Source organism: Pantherophis guttatus, chromosome 16 (genome assembly GCF_059756535.1).
Source record: "Pantherophis guttatus breed Tessera chromosome 16, ASM5975653v1, whole genome shotgun sequence".
Taxonomy (NCBI): Eukaryota; Metazoa; Chordata; class Lepidosauria; order Squamata; family Colubridae; genus Pantherophis; species Pantherophis guttatus.
The window spans coordinates 687,279-707,716 of record NC_142078.1 but is presented as its reverse complement, the minus strand read 5'-3'; the positions used below and the strand labels follow the sequence as shown (position 1 = coordinate 707,716).

Below are 20,438 nucleotides of genomic sequence, written 5' to 3'. Positions count from 1 at the left end.
AACCCTGCCAATCATTCTACAGCTTGAGGGATTTAAATTGTTCAAAAGACATGGAATGGAATGGAATGGAATGGAATGGAATGGAATGGAATGGAATAGAATAGAATAGAATAGAATAGAATAGAATCTGGAAGGGACCTACGAGGTCTTCTAGTCCAGCCCCCTGCTCAAGCAAGTCAACCTATACTATTTCAGAGAAAGTGACTGCCCAGTCTCTTCTCAAAAACCTCCAGTGATGGAGTGCCCATGATTTCTGGTGGCAAGCTGTTCCACTGGTTAATTGTCCTCACTGTTAGGAAGTTTCTCCTTAATTCCAAGTTGCTTTTCTCCTTAATCAGTTTCCATCCATTGTTTCTTGTCTTGCCCTCTGGTGCTTTGGAGAATAATTTGACCCCATCTTCTTTGTGGCAGCCCCTCAAATACTGGAAGACTGCTATCCTGTCACCCCTAATTCTTCTTTTCTCTAGACTAGCCAGACCCAAATCCTGCAGTTGTTCTTCATATGGTTTAGTCTCCAGGCCTTTGAACATCTTAGTTGCTCTTCTCTGCACTTTTTCCAAAGTCTCAGCATCTTTTTTGTAGTATGGTGACCAAAATTGGTTGCAGTATGCCAGGTGTGGTCTTACTTGGGTTTTACAAAGTGGTACTAGTACTTTACGTGATCTAACAAAAGAGGAGGTGGAATTACATTACATGTATGAAATAGCTATACATCTATAGAAATGCAAAAGAACAATGATGAAAACTTTCTTGAATGCATTTGGACTAATATTAAAGGAGAAAGAAATGACACTGCCATAGGGGTATACTACAGATTGCCCAACCAAACAAAGGAAATAGATGAGCTTTTTGCTAATCATTTAGCCGAGGTGTGGGGGAAGCAATACTACAATAGTAATGGAGAACTTTAACTGCCCTGAAATCAATTGGGAGACAAACTCTGCACCTAGTGGAAGATCAGACTAATTCCCGATGAACCTAGCAGACAACTTTGTCAGCCAAAAGGTACAGGAGGGAGCTACAGGGTCAGCTAAACTGGACTTAATTCTTACCAACAGAGATGAAATGATAGAGGGGGTTTAAATTGTGGGAACTTTGGGGGTCAGTGACCATATAATAATCAACATAATGCAGGTACACACAATAGAACAAAGTCAAACTAGTGCCTTAAACTTTGAGAGAACTGATTTCAACAAACTTAGAAAGAGCTTGGAAAGGATTCCATGGATGAAGATCTTAGAGGGAAAAACAACCCAAGAAGCTTGGGAAATGTTGAAAAATGAGATTATAAAACAGACAGAAAAAGTAAAATAAGAGACCCCAGAAGAAACCAGCATGGCTACATAAAGAGCTCTCTGATAAACTGGGCAAGTATTAAAATTTTAAAGAGGGACACACAACCAAGGCAGAATACCAACAAATAGCCCAAAATTACAAAGATGAAGTCAGGAAAGCTAAGGCTCAGAATGAAGTAAGATTTGCAAGAAATGTCAATAATAACAATAATGAAGTTTCTTTCAAGATGTAAAAACCAAAAAAAAAAAAAAAATCAAGGAAACAAGCAGTCTACTAATCAAGAGGTGGTATCCAGCAGGTTCTGACCAGTTCTGGAAAACAGTGGAAATTTTGAGTAGTTCAGGGAACCGGTAAATACCACCTCTGACTGGCCCCGCCCCTATCTATTCTCTGCCTCCCGAGTCCCAGCTGATCGGGAGGAAATGGGGATTTTGCAGTAACCTTCCCCTGCCACGCCCACCAAGCCACACCCACAGAACCATAGTAAAAATTTTGAATCCCACCACTGCTACTAATGGAAGAAGATGGCAAGGAGCTGATGGGCAGCAGGGAGAAAATGGAACTACTTAATTCATTTTTTACATCTGTCTTTACACAAAAGGAAAAAATAGTTAGTTCAACCTAACAAAATCAATACTGTAAAAAACAAGATTAGGAATATAAATCAAAATAGGCAAGAAAGTGGTAAGACAACACCTGTCTGTTCTAGACAAGATTTCAATCATCGGGACCAAGTGAATTATATCCCAGGGTACTGAAGGAGCTGACAGATGTGATCTCGGAACTGCTGAACTATATCTTTCTAATATCCTGGAGCACTCGGGAACTACCATAGGACTGGAAAGCAGCTGACGGTTCCAATCTTCAAAAAAAGTGGGGGGGAATGAACCCAGGAAACTACAGATCCATCAGCCTGACATCAATACCTGAGAAAATCCTGGAAAAGATAATCAAGCAAGGGATCTGTGAACACCTAGAAACAAGCAAAGCTATTACTAGAAACCAACATGGGTTTGTCAAAGACAGATCATGCCAGACCAATCTTATTTCATTCTTTGACAAAGTGACTAAATTAGTGGACCAGTAAAATGCTGTGAACTTGGACTTCAGTAAGGCATTTGACAAGGTAGACCACAATCGACTTCTTAGTAAGACAGAAAAATGTAGGATACACAGCATCACCACCCGATGGATTCGCAACAACCAACCACTCTCAATGTATAGTCCTCAATAGAACTACATTAAGTACTCTGAGAGTATATGCACCAAAAACAAATTCCTTGTGTGTCCAATCATACGGCCAATAAAGAATTCTATTCTATTCTATTTACACGGAGGGAAACAAGCAGTGGAGTACCTCAGGGTTCTGTCTTAGGCCGAGTGTTCTTCGATATCTTCATAAACGATTTGGATGAGTGAATAGAAGGGGAACTCATCAAATTTGCAGAACACTAAGCTGGGGGGGAATAGCGAACACTTTGAAGATAGACTCAAGATATAGAAGGATCTTGAAAGACTTGAACACTGGACTATACCTAACAAAAGGAAATTCAATGATAAGAAAAGTAAGGTTTTACACTTAGGCAGGAAAAACCAAATACACAGATACAAAACAGATTACCTGGCTCAACAGTTGAGACTGTGAGAGGGATCTGTGGGTCTTAGTGGACAATCACTTAACTATGAGCTAGCAGCTGCCAAAAAAGCCAATTAACAGAGGGACAGAATCAAGGTCAAACCAAGTGTTAGTATATCTCACAGCCTACAGATCTGATCTGAAATCCAAAATCACAAAAATTGTGAGGATTTAGGAAGAGCCGGCACATGGCAGGGGTCAGACTGTTCTCCCTTTCACCATGAAGAAAAGGGTTCAGCTCCACATTTGGTCACAAAGCCACCTGGTTCTGTTTCCTCCGATGAAACTGGCAGATTTGCTATGAAGATACTGGGCACTCTTTATACAATTTGATGTGACTGCAGCCCACTAAGTCTTTTGTTTACAATGGGTGGAAATTGGACAAATAAACACAAAAAGTGAGGTCTGGAAGCAAGAACAGAATGACAAGTCTAACAAAGGAGAAAAAAGCCAAGGGCAGGTTTTCTTGTAGCTCCTTCATGTTCCCTGTAGGAGTAGAATAAATACACTATAGAAAATGTTAGCAAATGCACAAATAAAGAGTAATTCCACATAGCATCATAATTCCACATAGTTAAGGAAAACCATTAGTCTCTCATTTCAGAAGACAAAGTTCACACCACCAAGACTAAGCAGAAGCAGGCTTCCGGTTTGGCTTCCGTCGTCGCTAGACGGTCTTTTGGGACCGCCACCCCCGCCGCCCATAAAGAGCTGCCTTTACAGCTGAGAGGCAGCTCGAAAAACTCCGTTTCTTTAAGGAAATGTGAGGAGAGCCAGCGAGAACAGGTAGAGCCCTCTGAGAAGTCCCCAGAGTGTTTTTTTTTACTCTTGGGGAGGAAGCAGGATGAGGCTCCCTATCCAGCTCGCCGCTGCTCCGGGCTTCGGGGGAACTCTGCGCTTTGCAGAGCTAGACGATGTGACCAACCTAATCAGCGAAAACTAACAGATTGTTTGAATAAGCAGGATGAAATCCGGATTTGGGACTCTAAATTGCAAGTATTTGTAACAACCCTATGATTGATTTTAAGAATGAAGAAAGAGTGAAAGGGGAAAAAAAAAGTTTAAAATGGCGGCTGGCTGAGGCTTGAGAAGAAAGCTGAAAGCGAAAGTCTTTCCGTTTGAATGGTTTAATATGCTACAAAGTATTTGAAGCAATAGCGCTGGCTAGAAGAGAAGAGAAAAATTTCTGTTTCATGCTTCTTCCTTCTTAGAGACTTGATATTGATATTGTGTGGAGAGAAGACTTTTTCTTTAAAAAGAGTCTGTTTGCGTGGCAGGATGGCGTTAAAACTGACAAAGCCAGACAACCAAGATGTGGGGGGGGGCTCCCCCATTTATAAATCACAAGAGCAATTTTTAAGCTCGCAGATGCAGAAGAATGGTTTTAAAGATTTAAAGGAATTTGTTGTGGAGGAGTTGGCAAGACATGATGAGATTATGAACCAGAATCTTGAAAAATTTAGACAGGAAATTAAAGAGTTGGTTCAACAAAAGTATGATAACCTGAAGCGCTATATTGTAACAGCTTTGAAAAGCTTTTCAGAAGTAATTCTAAAGATGGATAAAGATATCAATTTAGAAATAGAGTCTAAAATGAAGGAAGCTGATTATAAGATTTATAATCTGGATAATAAAATACAAAGAATTGAAAATGATTTGACAATGATTCAATAAAATAGCTCAGAAGTAGAGTCTAAAATGAAGGAAGCTGATCACAAGACTTACAATGTAGATAATATAAAGCAAAAGATTGAAAATGAAGTTACAATGATGCAATTCAGATCCATGGAATTTGCGATCAGAATGAGGGGAATACAGGAAAATAACAGAGAGGACTTGAGAAAGATGTCTGCTGAAGTTCTGGCTGTGATTTTAAAGGTTAGTTTTGAAGAGGTATTCTGTAAGATTGATAAGGTCTACAGAATAAATTCTTGGGTGGCAAAGCAAAGACAATTGCCTAAAGATGTGGTGATTTATTTGACTGATAAAAGGAATAAGAAATGATATTGTGCAAAAGTCTTTTAACTCCACTCTAGAAATGAATGGAACGAAGATCTGGATATATAAAGAGCTGCCGTCCAAGATGTTAAAAGATAGAAAGGACTTTGGATTTTTGGTGACTGAGCTAAAGAAACAAAACATCCCATTTAGGTGGGATGTTCCAGTTGGTATAATATTGAGATATCAAGGAGAAAGATATCAATTAAACACTGTTGAAAAAGGGGAAGAATTTTACTACAAGGTTTTTAAAATGGGCCCAACATCTCCACGTATGTCATCAGTGTCAGGAATACAGGAGGGGGATAAAGAAAAGCAAAATGAACAAGAGATTGAAACTCAGGTTAAGCAGATGGAGATGGAGGTAATGGAAAAACAACAAGTTATAGAGGGCTTTTTGGACGAGCCGTTTTTGGATTCTCCTTCAGAGGCTATAGCTGGATCACCTATAAATATAAAAGAGGCGGCTTTGGATCTCGGTTTGATGTCTTATCAAGTTAAAGACCAGCATGTAATTCAATCAGCTGATATACAAGTCCTAGAAAGGCAACCAGGGTGGAGATCTAAACCACAACAAGTTAAGAAAAGAAGAAGCAGGTTCTACAAAACTAAAAATTTTTAAACTAAACAATTCTTTTTTAGCCAACAGATTAATGCCAGTTATTTAAGAGACAATTAAATATAATAAGCGAGATTTATAGAAGGCTGATACATGAAAATATAACTGAGGCAAATTACAGACTTATACTATTTTGAGAAGAATAACAGATCTCTGCAGTGCTGGTGTTTTTGGGATGTGGAAGATGGCCTGTGATTGAGCGGACTGGAACTTTCTATTTAGACTCTCTGAAAAATGGATTACATATATGTTGAGCTATAAGGCAAGAGAACTATGGAATTGGGGCATGCAGATGATCTGGCTGTTACCCTAACGTGGTTGTTGGAATTAATAATCTAGACAAAAGACATTACAGAAGATACCATATGGAATATAAATATAAAGTCACTCGGGGGGGGGGGGTTATATACAGAAATACTTATTAATGATGGGGGCAGATGGTAATTGAAGATACTGAATATACTGTTGGAAGCAGGACTTGATGTTACCCTAACATGGTGGATGGAATTAACTATCTAGTTGAAAGACATTACAGAAGATACTATATGGAATACAAATTTAAAGTCATTTGAGGGTTTTATGGAAATATCTTTTAGTGATATGGGCAGAAGAATAAAGATATTAAATATATTATGTATGGTAGACCTGTAGGAAAGTGGGTGATATAAAATTGATATGGTACAAGGGGATAGGTTAGGTTACTGATTGCTTAGTTTAGGAAAAGTGATGTTATGTTTAGATATTAATATATTTAAAAGAAATATAAGTATCCAGGTGGAGGAAATGGGTAGATTATGAGTAGAATAAATGCCAAATTAGGATCTATTATGTAGTTTTTAGCCGAATGCTGTTAAATGTATAGTATACAGGGGATATAATAATAATGTTAGGAAGAAATGTATAGCACATAGGGGGTGGTGTATAAGGGTGGTAAAGTATTATATAATGTGATATTAATGTGGATTTCATCTTGGAGAAGCCATGGGGGGAAGGGAGGGGGAGGGGGGTTGGGGGGGAAAGGGGGAAAATTTGTATTTGAAAAACTTTTTCAATTAAAAAAAAAAGACTAAGCAGAAGCAGTATGGGAGGAGAACTGAAAGGAAAGGGGTCCTGCACTTCTGTCCCTGAGGGAAAGACCCCAGACCACCATTCGGAGATGAGCTGCTCCTAAAATGAGAACTAAAAAGTGCCCCCTCTAACCAAGATGAACAGCACACACATCGTATTGTATTGTATCGCATCGTATATCATATATCCTAATTAGTTAGTTTTGGCGAGAGTCTCCGAGCGGTGGAGGCTAAGAGGTCCTATGGAGAGCAGGTGGAAGGCCAGAGACAAATCCAGGCTGGGCCTGGACTCCTTGAAGCCTCCTTGGCCTTCATTGGCCTTTTCCCTCAATGTCTATAAAATGGTCTGAAGGGTACCAGGAAGAATGGGGAGGTTTCCCTGCGTGGGGACAGACCTGCCAGCCCTTCTGTCCTGGGTCACAGGAGGCCCAACTCTGGAACTGCTAAGTGAGGAGGGGGAAGGAGAGGAGAAGGAAAGAGACCCCCCCCATACACACCCGCCCGCCCGCCCGCCCAAGTCCTTCCAGCTGCTGCTCCCTTCCCTCCTTTGCTGTCCCCCAAAGGCCAAGGGCTGGTAAGTAAAGGTGGAGGGAGGCCCCCACCCGCACCCCAGATGCCTCCCAAGGAGCCCGTATTTTCCCCACACACGAAACTTCCTAAGCTCCCACCTTGGCTCCCTCTCTGCATGCCACCCGCACAGATCCTGCACCTGAGTGGCCCCAAGAGCTCTGCCGGCGGCCGCATTTACACCGTATCCTGAAGCCAAGCTGACCAAGCAGGCCGGATTTGCGCAAGAAGCCGAGCAGTTCAAAATAATCATTCCGGTTGAAAGTGACCAAGTTTCGCCTCCGGTCGGCAGCCGCAACAAAGACACACACACAGCGCCCGGTGCGGCTCCTCGGAGGCTCCCCAGGCTTATCTTCACCGCACCCCGCGGCCAGACCGGGCGCTGACCGAGGGCGACACGGAAGACGCGTTTTCGAGGTCGAGTAGCCGCCGGGCGGCTTGCGGCGGCCACGTCAGTCCCCGAAGGCGCCGCGGACCCTCCGCTTCCCTTCCCCGCCCCGCCCCGCCCGCTTCCTGGCCTTCTGGGGAAGCCGCGGACGGCGCGGCGCAGTGGAGCCGGAGAGAACTGCGCGAGTCCGGCGCTGGACTCTCCCCTCCCGCAATGGAGGAAGGCCCCGCCCAGGCCCCCCTCCCCAATGGCCGATAGTTCCCTCCAGCGCGCCCCATTGCTCCTGCTCAAGTTTCTGGCTCCCCGAGGGGGGCTTGGAAGCGGCCACAATCACTGCCGGCCACGCAGGCCCGCTGAGGCTTGGAAGGCCTCGGAAGAATCCACTCCAACCCGAGTCACAGGAGAGGATTTTTCTCCCTTCCCTCCGGCGTGAAGGCAAGCGGCTGGATGAAGTCCAGCCCCCATGAAGAAGGGCTTTCCCTACAGGAGCTGCTGGACACCCCCACCCCCCATGACCCTGCCATGGGACTCTGCCAAGCCTAATATCTAACCCCTGATAATAAGCTGACTGCAGCTGCTGCGCTCCTCAGGACGGCCAAGTGAGTGGCCCAGATGTCTTCTTGGGATAACCCGAGTCCCCCCTGCATCAAGACAATGGCCAGGTTCTCCCAACAGGTCAATTCTGCCTTGGCACAAAAGGGAGGGAGGGAGCAGAGCTCTGGCACTGGGTGCAAAGAAGCCAACTTGGCTGGGAGGCTGGACTCTCTTTGGGAAAGGACCACAGCTGGCTGGAGTGCAAGACAAACAGACCCACAAAAGTTTAACCGCCATCAATTTGTTTAAAAAAGAAAAATCGACAGAGGAATCGACATTGCAGTAATTCATTGTGTAACCAGAGCACGGACTCTGAATGCCCAACTGTCCAGCAGGGAAGGAATGGAGGCAGACCTTCCCCACTCTGGAGCCTTCAGCACAATCCCAGAGACCTCAGTGAGGAAAATCTCAGTCCTGCTTGCAAAGGGTGCAAAACGCCCCCCCCCCAAACAGGCTAATGTGAGCAGCAGAGCCAGATAAGCAGATACTCCCTACCCAGCATCCTTTGGGGCAGCCAGTGAGGAGCTTTGCACAATGCCACCGGCAACAGTGGCTGCGAGGTACATGATCCTTCTGTGGCACCACAGCCCATCAGTCAACAGTCAGGACCTTACAGAAGGGAGACCAATCTCACTTGAAGAGGTGGCAGGGCAGCCGCAGTGGGGGAAAAGTCAAAATCACTTAATTAGAATTATGTTAATGAAAGCTAAATATAATTACCATGTTCTGCCCAATGGTGACAGGAAATATCATCCAGTGACAATTCTGCAGCCTCGGACCCTGGCTGGCCTCAGGCATCTGCATGGGAGAAATTCTGCAACCAAGCAGGCAAATCCCTGTTTGCCTCACCTGGATCAGAAATGCACACCTATGTGATGGTCTCTGGTCGCTCAGATGCCAGTTGTGCGCTGGGGACCCTGAGTGGGTGGAGACTCATCAGCCTCCCAGAAATTGTGAATCATAGGTTGCCAATGCAACAACCTCGATGGCTGTCAAAGAGCTCCCTAAATGGCACCTCTCAGCCCAGGCCTGGGGCATCTCTGCTCAATTGGTTTTCTCACTCAATCAATTCTCCGGCTTCGGTGTCAGCCTGAATCCTACTATAATCGCACGCTTTGTGATTAGCTGATCAGCTCTTGACAACCGGTCTCTGTGGAGCTTCAGATACAGAATCGCGGCTTTTCACGATAAAACCCGCCTTTTGCTCCGCACGGGAAGCACCTCTTGCTTTCAAGGCAGAGAAGGGCCAACAAAGCCGGAGCGGCGGGCGGGATGTCGACCTAATGAGTTGTTTACATGCCTGCTGAGCCCCAACAGCCCCCCCCACTCCGGAGCGCCTCTGCCTCACACCCACAACAGAAACAACCCGCCCGCTGATGCCCGCAGTTGTCAACACCTCCAGCAGCCTCCGGGGCTCCGGCCTTCCTGCTCCGGGTTTTGGGGGCAGAGTTCGCGGAGGAGCGGAAAGCGCAGCGCAGGCCAGCCCCACAGCCGAGCTCTGGCCGCGGCCCTCCGAGGCGACGAGCCACCGCCTCCCTCGGCATCGCTGTCGAGCGCGGCCCCTTCCCGGCGGGTCTGCCTGCAGGGCTCCCTCCCCCAGCGCCCCTCTCAACGGCGACCCCGACCGAGAGGCCGGCCCGCTGCCCTGCGGAGGAAGGCCCGCTGCTCATGCCCCGAGGAGCGCGCTTGGAGGCGGCGCCGAACCCCGCGGAGCCTCGGGACGCCTGCCCGGCTTCGGGAAAAGGGGCTCCGCGAAGTTCCACGAGGCCCCGGGAACAGGGCGGGGAGGCGAAGCCGGAGCGCGGCAAGTTTGACACGGGGGCGGCGGCGGGAGGAAGCGGCGAGGGGCGGCCGGGCAGCTCTCCCGAAGGTCATGGCGACGCCTCTCGAACCGCCCGGGAGGACCCTCGGCCGAGCCGCGCCGGACTGGAAGGTCGCCCGCTACAGCCGAGAACGGGAGACCGACCGGGGCGTCCAGGAAGCTCCGGCTCTTCGGGCCACCTCGGCCTCCCGCCCCGGGCCTCGTCTTGCCGGCCGCCCGGCAGGAGTTGCAGATCCCCGCGACTTGCCGCCGCTCCCGGCACTCGGACTGAGCCCTCCGGGCGGCGAGGAGGCCTGGCGCCCGGCCGAAGCTTCCAGCCGCGCAGAGAAACGCTGGCAGAGGCGGCCGCTCCCCCCGCCGCTCCCCGGCCCGAGCCTGCTCGGGGGCAAAAGAGGCAGCCGCTGCCCGCGCCCTCGCCCGGGTTGCCGCCCCCAGCGCGCGGGGCTCCCGTTTGTCCCAAGCCCCCCCCCACCCCTTTCCTCGGAAAAAAAAGGAGCCAGCAGCAGCAGCAGCCACTCACCCAGCGGGAGGAAATGTTTGGTGTCCATGTCTGCGATTTAACTCATGCCCAGCGGCGCGGCGCGGCGTGGCGATCGGCGGCGGGAAAGAGCCGAGGCGGCGGGAGGGCCCCGCTGCGGAGCCCGCCGAGCCAGAGGCGCAGGAGGCGGATCCCGGGGCGGCCGGCTGGAAGGGCCCTTCCGCGTCTCTCCGCGTCGCGCTGGCGGATAGGGGGCCGGGGCTCTCCTCCCCCCTCCCGCGGCGGCGGCTCCGGAGCCTCGCTCCCTGCCTCGCCTCCTCCTCCTCCTCCTCCTCCTCCTCGCAGACAGAAGCGCCTTTCGAAAGGCCGCCGCAGGCAGAGCCGAGAGGAGCCGAGCCAGTCCCGCGGGGTGTGCGCAACGCCGCGGCGGAGGGAGTTGGGAAAACTCGCCCAACAATGTAACTAAAGTACAGGACTTGTGTCGGGGCCTGCGCGCGCCCGCAGCTGGCGGCCGGGGGCGAGCGAGGAGCGAGCCAGTGCGCGCGCCCGCTCTCTCTCCAGGAGCAGCAGCGCAAAGGGGCCCGGCGAAGGGGGAGTCCGACGGCCGACCGGCCACGGCGACGGGGCGGTGCGCTGGGCCGTTCCCGGGGCGGGGGCTCTCGGCGGCCCTCCCCGCGCGCCCACAGGGCCGGCTTTCCCGGAGCGGCTCGGACGTCTCGAGTGCCAGCTGGAGAACGGGGGCTTCGTGGGGGAGGGAAGCGGCGTGGAAGCCGCCCGGGTCCCGGACTCTGGCTGCCCGCCATCGGCTGGACGAGGGGCGGGGAGGGGCGGCGGGTCCAGCGCAGAAGGAAGCCGACTTGCCGGAGAGCCGGAGCCCTGCGGGCGCTGCCCCCCTCTCGGCACTGCTCCGGCCAACCGCCCGAGATACGGGCCATCGGTCTCTCGGCGGCGACGGCTCCCGGCCCGCTCCTGGCCTGAAAAGCGAAGCCGGGCTGGGATTGTCGGCTGCCGCCCGGCGCGAAGCCCACGGACCGCTCGCAGCCCCGTGCCGGGAGGGCGGCCGAGCTGGGCTGGCCTTGGCGTCGGCTCCGCAACACGGCCGGGGCCGGAGGGCGCGCTCAGCCACCCACAGGCCGAGGCGGAGGGGCCCCCGACCCCGCCTGGCCATTGGCTGCCCGGCAGGACGGGCCGAAGCCTGGAGCACGCTCCCCTCCCCCCCCACTTATTCCGAGCGGGGAGGGCCCTCCAATCGCAGCGAGGGGGCGGGCCCAGTCAGCGCGCGCATTTTGGGTTCGTGGAGGGGACGCGCGCGGCCGAAGCCCACGGAGACGCGGGAAGACGGAGCTGACAAGCCGGGAACGGGGCTTGTTCGAGGAGACGCCTGCCAAGCAAGCGCCTCGTGTGGGCAGGCAGACTCGGGCGAAGAAGGTGACACATATATATGCCAGAAACTTCGGGATCCCCCATCGCGATCGGACACCCAGGTCAAGTGGGGACAGCCTGGTCAAATGGGGGGGCACCCCTTTCCCATTCGACCAGCCAGGGCTTTATAGCTAATAAGACAGCCAAGATCACTCTGAAGTGGACCCAAAAGCCGCAACCGGACCACCAAAGGGATGGGATGCTTAGAGGCTGGTGCAGCAGTCTAACCATGCAATGAGGGCTTTGCTGTCACCAGATAACATGGTCTGGAAAGGGCCATTGCCAGCACAACACAGAAAGGGACCTAAGTGATTTTTCTTAGGACAGGGATGAAACCTCACTCCAAACCAGCAGATTATCCCTTGGAGCAATTTGTATAGATGTTAAAGAACATAGGGGAGTCCACAGCTACCCCATATTAGCAACAAGGGCCCCTGCTGCTGAGCCCTGGAATTGCCCACTGGCCCAAGGAAAAGCAGAATACTCATAAAGGGACACTCCCAGCCTTCTAAGACTGAATACCCAGGACATCATGGTTGGTGGTCCTGAAGACTACAGAGATTCATACTTCAATGCTTTCTCCAGAATCCACCCACTCAACAAGTTGGAGATTAGAATCTAGAATAATAGGGTTGGAAGGTACCTTGGAGGAACAGTTGCAGGAACTGGGCCTGGCTAGTCTAGTGAAGAGAAGGACCAGGGGAGACAGGATAGCAATCTTCCAATATTTGAGGTGCTGCCACAGAGAGGAGGGGGCCAAGCTATTGGTCCTGAAGGCCAGACAAGGAATAATGGATGGAAGCTGATCAAGGACAGATTAAACCTGGAAGCAAGGAGAAATTGACTAGACATACCCAATTCTTGCAACCTTTCTTCATATATTTTAGGCTTAGCCCCTCTTTATTGCTCTTCTCTGCATTCTTTCCAGAGTGTCAACATCTTTATATTGTGGTTACCAAAACTGGCTGCAATGTTCCAAGTGTGGTGTTACCAAGGCATTATAAGTGATACTTAACATTGATCTTGATTCTATCCCTCTGTTGATGCAGCCTAGGCTTTTTTGGTGGCTGCCACACACTGCTGGCTCATATTTAAGTGACTGTCCACCAGAACTCCAAGATCCCTCTCACAGTTACCACTATTGATCCAGGGCTCTAGAGCAGGGGTCTCCAACCTTTGCTGGCTGGGGAATTCTGGGAGTTGAAGTCTGCCAGGCTTAAAGTTGCCAAGGTTGGAGACCCCTGCTCTAGAGAAGGTTTTGATATTGCGAAAGAAGAGGAGAATCAGCAAGATGGATGGGCTCAGTCACAGTGAGGATGAGGGCAGAACAGATCTTCAATCTGTTCAACTACAATATGTGGTTGCTAAGAATCAACAATGCACCTAGTGGAAGATGGCAAACAATCATTAAACAATCAATTTACTGGATAACTAACCAATTAGATAATAGCTTTCACACCAAGACCGAAGAGAACTACATTCTGAAATTCCTAATTTCAACCAATACCAAAGTTTAAAAAGTCCTTGATGATATTCTTGAAAGTTTGGAAAATATAACACAAACTTGCAGCTAAATCATATTGGCCATATTCATCTTCCCCAGATACTCCATGGAATCCTAGGCCATCTATAAAACAAGTTTCTTCTTCATCTGAATCAAGGATAAAGTTCAGAATTACCCACTGAGAAAACTTTCTAAGAATCTCTGAATCAAAAGACACAAGGAAGCAGAACATAACTTCCATCCTATAGTCATATAGTTGTCAAAACTGACCTACCAGAATGGAATGGCACCACTCAAACCTGGGAACAGTACACTTTTGACTTTGGTCAGATTGGCACTTCCCCATTCAAGGGGGGGGGTGCTATTTGGGGGTCTTCCTGTAATTGCAGCTCCTTCTTGTTGAACATGTGTTTGATTGTGGCCCAGAAGACCTTTGCATCAGTGTGCCAGTTGCAATCTTTCCCAGCTTGGCCCTTCAGATGCCCTGGTCACCAACTGACTTGACTACTGCAGCATGGTCCTCTTTGGGCTGCTCTCAAAGACCCTATTGAAGTTTCAACTTCAGTGGTCCAGAATGTAGTGGTGCAAGAAATGAGCTGCAGTGGCTGCTGCTTCTGGGTGTGATTCAAGGGCGCTACTTAGAAAGCCTTATATGGCAGAGGTCCTGGTTCCCTGAAGGACCACCAAAGCATCTGTCCAGATCTTGGCACTCTCTTGTTCCTTCAATTAAATGGTGACTCTCTTGGGACCCAGGAGGGGCACCTTCTCCGTAGCAGCACCTGCTCTCTGACATGAGGCTCCTCCCGATTTTCAAAGGTTTCCCACCCTGCTGGTGTTTTGGAGGGGCCTGAAGACCTGGTCTTCACCTGGTCTTTGATGTGGGGAGGGATAATTGAAGCTCCTTTCTTATTATTCTTCCCACCTGAGTTTGTTATTCTGCCATTTCTACATTTTTCATTTATATTCATGTCTTACTTTTACCTTTTAAGTCATTTGTAAACCACCCAAGGTTGATGGGAGTTGGGCAGCAGTTTAAATTAAGTTAAATTAATTCTTGAGCTCCAATGGCATCCAGTTGGTTTTCTCCAATTATGCTATAAACAGACTGGTTATCAAAATGAGATTAGAAACGGGAGTTTCTGGCTGAGGTACAAAACGTGTGAACTCCCCCCTTGCGCTCTGCGGCTTCTGCTGGGATCCTTTTCAAGTCCTCAGGGTTTCCAGTAGCACAAGAAAGAAACTCTAAGGCCAGACGGAAAAGTATCCTTCAGATGTTTCGCTGCATCCTTAATCCAAGATGATGACAAAGATGATGCACTGAAAATTGTACATGATTTAGGGACCAAGTGAAAAAGCACAGAGGGAAACTGGCAGGCCAGCCACATAACTGTGAAGAAGTCATGCTTATATCAACACCTCCTCAGAAACCTCCAGGTAACCAGGGCAGAAGCTTTCAAAATAAATCAGAGCTACTGAATTCTGTTGAGACAACTCCACTATTTGAATGTTATCAGTCTAAATGGCTTTGTATAAGGCCAAGTGGAGCTGGTTCTGTCATAAGCAGAAGAACCTGAGATATACTGGCCCAGACTTTAGCCGGGGCTGGCTGAAATATTAGGCTGTACAGATATTGAAGAAATGTGTTGGGAACAGATAACAGGATCTTTATCTTGTTCAAGAATGACATACTACTTGCTTCATAGAGGTCAGGGTTCTTCTGCATTAAAAGAACAGACAAGACAACAACATGTAGTTTGGTATCAGTCAGATGGGACAAAACCATCTGGTCTGTTTTCTCAGGTTTGTACATTGAACTACAGTCATAATTTGTGATTCTAGAGACCCAGTTGTGTTGCCCATTAAGTTCATAATTCATGCTGGCACCGTAGTACTTGTAAAATTCAGATTAGGAAGAAATCAAAGGCCAATAATGCTCACAAGGTAAATGGGATATATAAAGAATGAACAAAATTAACAGTTGCTTAACCTTACTATGCTGTCTAACAAATGCCCTTTGAAAATTAGTTACAGTTAATGCAAAAACTGTATCATCTCCTGTTCAACATCTGTCTGAAAATTGTGAGAGAAAGCTATTGCACTCACAGTGACATGATTATGTCCCAGAGCGCTAAATGGGGATTTCGCTTGGGAAGGAGCTTCAGAGAAGGACTTCTGCGGGAGAAATGAAAGCAGTCTTCCCACTCAGAAGGCCCAGACCCTCTCAAGGTAGCCACAGCTTCTTGGCTCCGTGGGAATTGGATGGGAAGGCCGCTTTCTCAGCTGGGGTCATTCTTTCCTGGCAACGGCTGTAAATCTCTCCCTGCTTGGCGCAGGAACACATCCTTAATTAATATGGAGAAGGAAAAGCAAGTACCGGAAATGGCTGGTGTGAGCGACCCAGAGGGCCACAGCACCAACTCTAAATCCTCCCATAGGTCCCTCCTCCCAGGACATGTTTGAAATATTATACATGGGCGAATCGCAGCATGTATAAAAGTGAACATAAATATCTTTCTCTGCTGACAAACATGGTAAAGCCGTCGCTGACTGAATGGACTGCCTTAGCAGTGCATCTGTAGGCCGCTTCTTTCCCAGTCCTCCTCCTTTCTCCCCTTCTCCAAAAATCAGGCAGGGCCTTTGAAGGAATCCATGGCTCCTCCACACACAAAACCTGGTAGGAAAAAGTTGATGTTTCTGGAACAGCCTTTTCAACTCTTTGGATCAGGGATGGCGAAAGAACCTGGCAAAGAGGCTGATGGTGAGACATCAATGCCAAAGGAGGCTCCCTGGGGTCCTTCGCCTTGGAAATGGTGGCTGCTGAGTCTTCTTTCCTTTCACAACGGTCCTGGCAGAAGATCTCGTGAGGAGCAGCCATTTCCTCACTTTATCTTCTATCTTCTCAGGGACACAACAGGTGGGGCTTCTCTTAACAGAGGAAAAGCACAAATGCTTGATTCCCAACACACACACACACACACACACACACACACACACACACATCGAGCAGCCATAATTTCTGAGGAAATGGAGTCACCAATTCAAGAGTAGAAAGTCTTCCATGAATCAGTTTAATCTTCAACTCTTTGAACTGAGTGGCCTTCTTAGGGTGCTGATTCCAAAAGCCATCTTGACTCTCCCTTTCTCCATCTGCCCAGCCTTTTTCTGCATCGTTTCCAACATTTCTATATTTTCTTTTTGCACCAAAGAAATCTGAATAGCTTCATTACAGGAGGCCTATTTTGATGCAAGATGCTGATAATTCAATGTTTTCATTCCATGACCTCTGGGAATGATGTTGTCTCTTTCACAGAAACCTCAGCATTTGCAAGGGCCATCTCAAATCTCTCTGGTCAGTCAATCCAGCTCAGATTCCATCAGTGGATATTTGAAGTCATTCAATCCAAAACAACTGCAAGACTTTTGCTCAGTTACAGTTGGTCAGGGTGGATCTGATTCGTTTCTCGTTGATCTAACCCAGGGGTGTCAAAATCAAGGCTCGGGGGCCGAATCCGGCCCGTAGGATGCTTAAATCTGGCCCATGGGGCTGCCCTGGAAACAGCAAAGGACCGGTCGTGGTGCCTCTGCCAGCAAAAGCAGAGCTCAGAAGAGCCACGACTGGCCCTCCTGAGCTCTTATTTTCGCTGACAGAGGGTTGTAGGCGGCTGTTGCAGCTGAAAATGGAGCTTGGGAGCCCATTTTCGCTGGCCGAGCACTTGGACCACCATAAGCACCCCTGACATGAGTGACGCTGAGCTGGCCATGCCCACCCTGGCCCCCCAAAGTCAAAGGCAACCCTGATGCATCCCTCAATGAAATCGAGTTTGACATCCCTGATCTAACCTGAAGTTTGTCCTACATCATTTCTGCATCATTTGAGTTTTCTCAGTCAGCCAGCCAGGCCAAAGTTTGAAATGGCTCTTTATTTACTTTCCTCCAAATGCAATGATTTTCTAAGAAAAGCATGCAAAATGCTGGGAGGCATGAATATTACAAAAGGCAAGTCCTTTTACCTTAGCTTTAAGGAGTTGGAAACTAAGTTTACATGAAAACGCAAAGAGAATAAATTTCTTTGTCTTTTCTAGCCACTGATCAACCACAGAAATGTAAACACAATGACTCACGGTGGTCAAATTTAAATTAAAGCTGTCTTTTAAAAGAAAGGTGAAACCCCTTCTGGCCTTGGGAGGTGGGGGAAACCCCACTGGAATCTATCTGAAGTGATGGTGGTGGTGATGATGATGATGATGATAATGGCTCATCTGAGGTGGAGGAAGGTGTTAAATAGAAGCACAAATCCCCAGCTCCCCTTCTAGGCTCCATCCGTGGCAGCTGTTTTCCTCAGCCATCCCTGGTGTCTGCCCAGCATCCAATACATTCCCAGAAGGCAGGGACCGGATTTCTTTCACTCAAGAGAACCCCAAATATGGGTGAAGTTGAGCCACCAAAGCAGAGAGGCCATTTTAATTCTGCTCCTGGTTCCTTCTCTTTGCACTGAGGCTCCATGCCATCCAGGCAGGGCCCTTTGGCATCCGCTGCAGCCTCTCTTCCTTCCTTTCCTATGGAAAGCCTCCTTGCAGCAGAAATGAACGGGATTGAATTACTGGGAGCGCAGGAGGCTTTTCCACCTCACAAATTTTGTTTGATTGGCTGGAGGATGCCTGGGGACAGTTTCAGCTGCCTTTTCTCTGGCCGTTGTTTCTCCTTCAGAGTGTTGGAGCCCAGCATGTGAGGTTGCTTTTTTCTTTTTCTGTAATTGTTTGATGACATCCTTCCTCTGAAAAGTATCTCTTAAAGGATGTGGTAATGTTTGAACACCTAGCGTGGTGCGGAGTACTGGGGGTGGACTAAGGTTCCCCCTCCCCCCCCCGGTTGATGCCCCTGGGGGAACCACTGTCTTAAAAGATATATCCTCCAAGGGAAGACATACAAGACCACTGATAATCTCCCTCGATCTGGGGCTCCACGCAAGATCTCACCCCATGGGGTCAAAATGATCACAAGAACGGGGAGCAAAAATCCCAGAACCACACGGGGGGACCTAGTGAATGACCTGCAGAGAGCTGGGACCAACGTAACAAAGGCTACCATCAGTAACACACTACGCCGCCAGGGGCTCAGATCCTGCAGTGCCAGACGTGTCCCCCTGCTTAAGCCAGTACATGTCCGGGCCCGTCTGAAGTTTGCTAGAGAGCATTTGGATGATCCAGAAGAGGATTGGGAGAATGTCATATGGTCAGATGAAACCAAAGTAGAACTGTTTGGTAGAAACACAACTCGTCGTGTTTGGAGGAGAGAGAATGCTGAGTTGCATTCAAAGAACACCATACCTACTGAAGCATGGGGGTGGCAACATCATGCTTTGAGGCTGTTTCTCTGCAAAACGATCAGGACGACTGATCCGTGTACAGGAAAGAATGAATGGGGCCATGTATCGTGAGATTTTGAGTGCAAACCTCCTTCCATCAGCAAGGGCATTGAAGATGAAATGTGGCTGGGTCTTTCAGCATGACAATGATCCCAAACACACTGCCCGGGCAACGAAGGAGTGGCTTCATAAGAAGCATTTCAAGGTCCTGGAGTGGCCTAGCTAGTCTCCAGATCTCAACCCCATAGAAAACCTTTGGAGGGAATTGAAAGTCCGTGTTGCCCAGCAACAGCCCCAAAACATCGCTGCTCTAGAGGAGATCTGCATGGAGGAATGGGCCAACATACCAGCAACAGTGTGTGCCAACCTTGTGAAGACTTACAGAAAACGTTTGACCTCTGTCGTTGCCAACAAAGGATATATAACAAAGTATTGAGATGAACTTTTGATATTGACCAAATACTTATTTTCCACCATAATTTGCAAATAAATTCTTTCCAAATCAGACAATGTGATTGTCTGGATTTGTTTTCTCATTTTGTCTCTCATAGTTGAGGTCTACCTACGATGACAATTACAGGCCTCTCTCATCTTTTTAAATGGGAGAACTTGCACAATTGGTGGCTGACTAAATACTTTTTTGCCCCACTGTATATATATATAAACGCACACACGGACACGGACTCACTTCTAAGGTTCCTGCCATCCATCAGAGTCATCCTGCTGGGGACAATGTGGAGTGTGGTCAGGATGAGAGAGGTGAAGCAGGAGGGAGCCCCATGGCTGCTCGTCATATGCGGGGGGGGGGGGGCGAGGCGCCTGTGGGAAAGAGCCCACCTGAAGGGCCAGCGGGGAGGGGGAGGGGCATGGTCTTGCTGGGGAGCCAGAGCGGAACTTTCAAAGGGTCTCCTGAGTGGGGGGCAGAAATCTCCGCTGACGAAACCGCCGCCCCTTCTGCAGCTCTTTGGGCAGGTGCAGAAGATACGAGGCCCCCGGAAGGTCCGGAGAGCGGCGGTTGATCTCCTCCGGTCAGCCGAGGCGGTCAGGGCGACGCTCCTGCCTTTGGCCATTCAGGGAGGGGAAGGCACCTAGAAAGCTGACCGGTGACAAAAGAGGCCGGCGGAAGTCCGGAGTGCTGGGGAGGGGGCTCCGCTGCCCCTTTCCCGCCGCAGCTGCCCGGGGCCTTGCCCCTTCTCGCCCCTCCCCCCCCTCGCGGGCGCCGCTCTTTCTCCGCCGGCTGAGCGGGGCGCTCGGGGTCAAAGGCAGGTCAAGGCGGGCGGGGGGAGAAGAGGGCAGCCCCTGCCCCCCGCCAGGGAAAAAGGACGGAGTGACGTCAGAAGAGAGAGCGCCCATTGGCCGCGGCTCGTGTCTCGTCCGGTCCCCCGCCCCCCGCCCAGCGCCTCCCGGGCAGCGCGAGCGGTGGATGCTCCTCTCCGCCCCGGGGAGTTTGGCGGGGAGACGCCGCGCATCTCTGCCCACCAGGCCAGCCCTCGGAGCCGCCCTGCCCGCGGGAAAGGAGCGGTGGGCCCGGCCGCCTGGAGGGGTCCGCGCTTGATTAGGGGACTGGACTGGAGGCTCAAACACACGAAGAACGTTTGCAGGAACTGGCCATGGCTGGTCTAGGGAAGAGAAGGTCCAGGGGAGACAGGAGAGCGTCTTCCAATATTTGAGGGGCTGCCCCA

At 49.5% G+C, this 20,438-nt stretch overlaps 1 protein-coding gene across 3 annotated transcripts in view; it reads right to left on the bottom strand.

Moving 5' to 3' along the window:
* RXRA (retinoid X receptor alpha) overlaps positions 1 to 10,967 on the bottom strand; it is a 106,578-nt gene extending 95,611 nt beyond the window's left edge. For 2 of the 3 annotated variants that reach the window (XM_060691569.2, XM_060691603.2), the window contains exon 1: positions 7,285 to 7,760. In XM_060691569.2, coding sequence (XP_060547552.1) covers positions 7,285 to 7,360 — 76 coding nt within the window. In that variant the 5' untranslated portion in view covers positions 7,361 to 7,760. Of the gene's footprint in view, positions 1 to 7,284; positions 7,761 to 10,507 lie in introns of those variants that run through there. The other variant, XM_060691588.2, reaches the window with a different exon arrangement.
* Between the last annotated feature and the right edge of the window lie 9,471 nt (positions 10,968 to 20,438).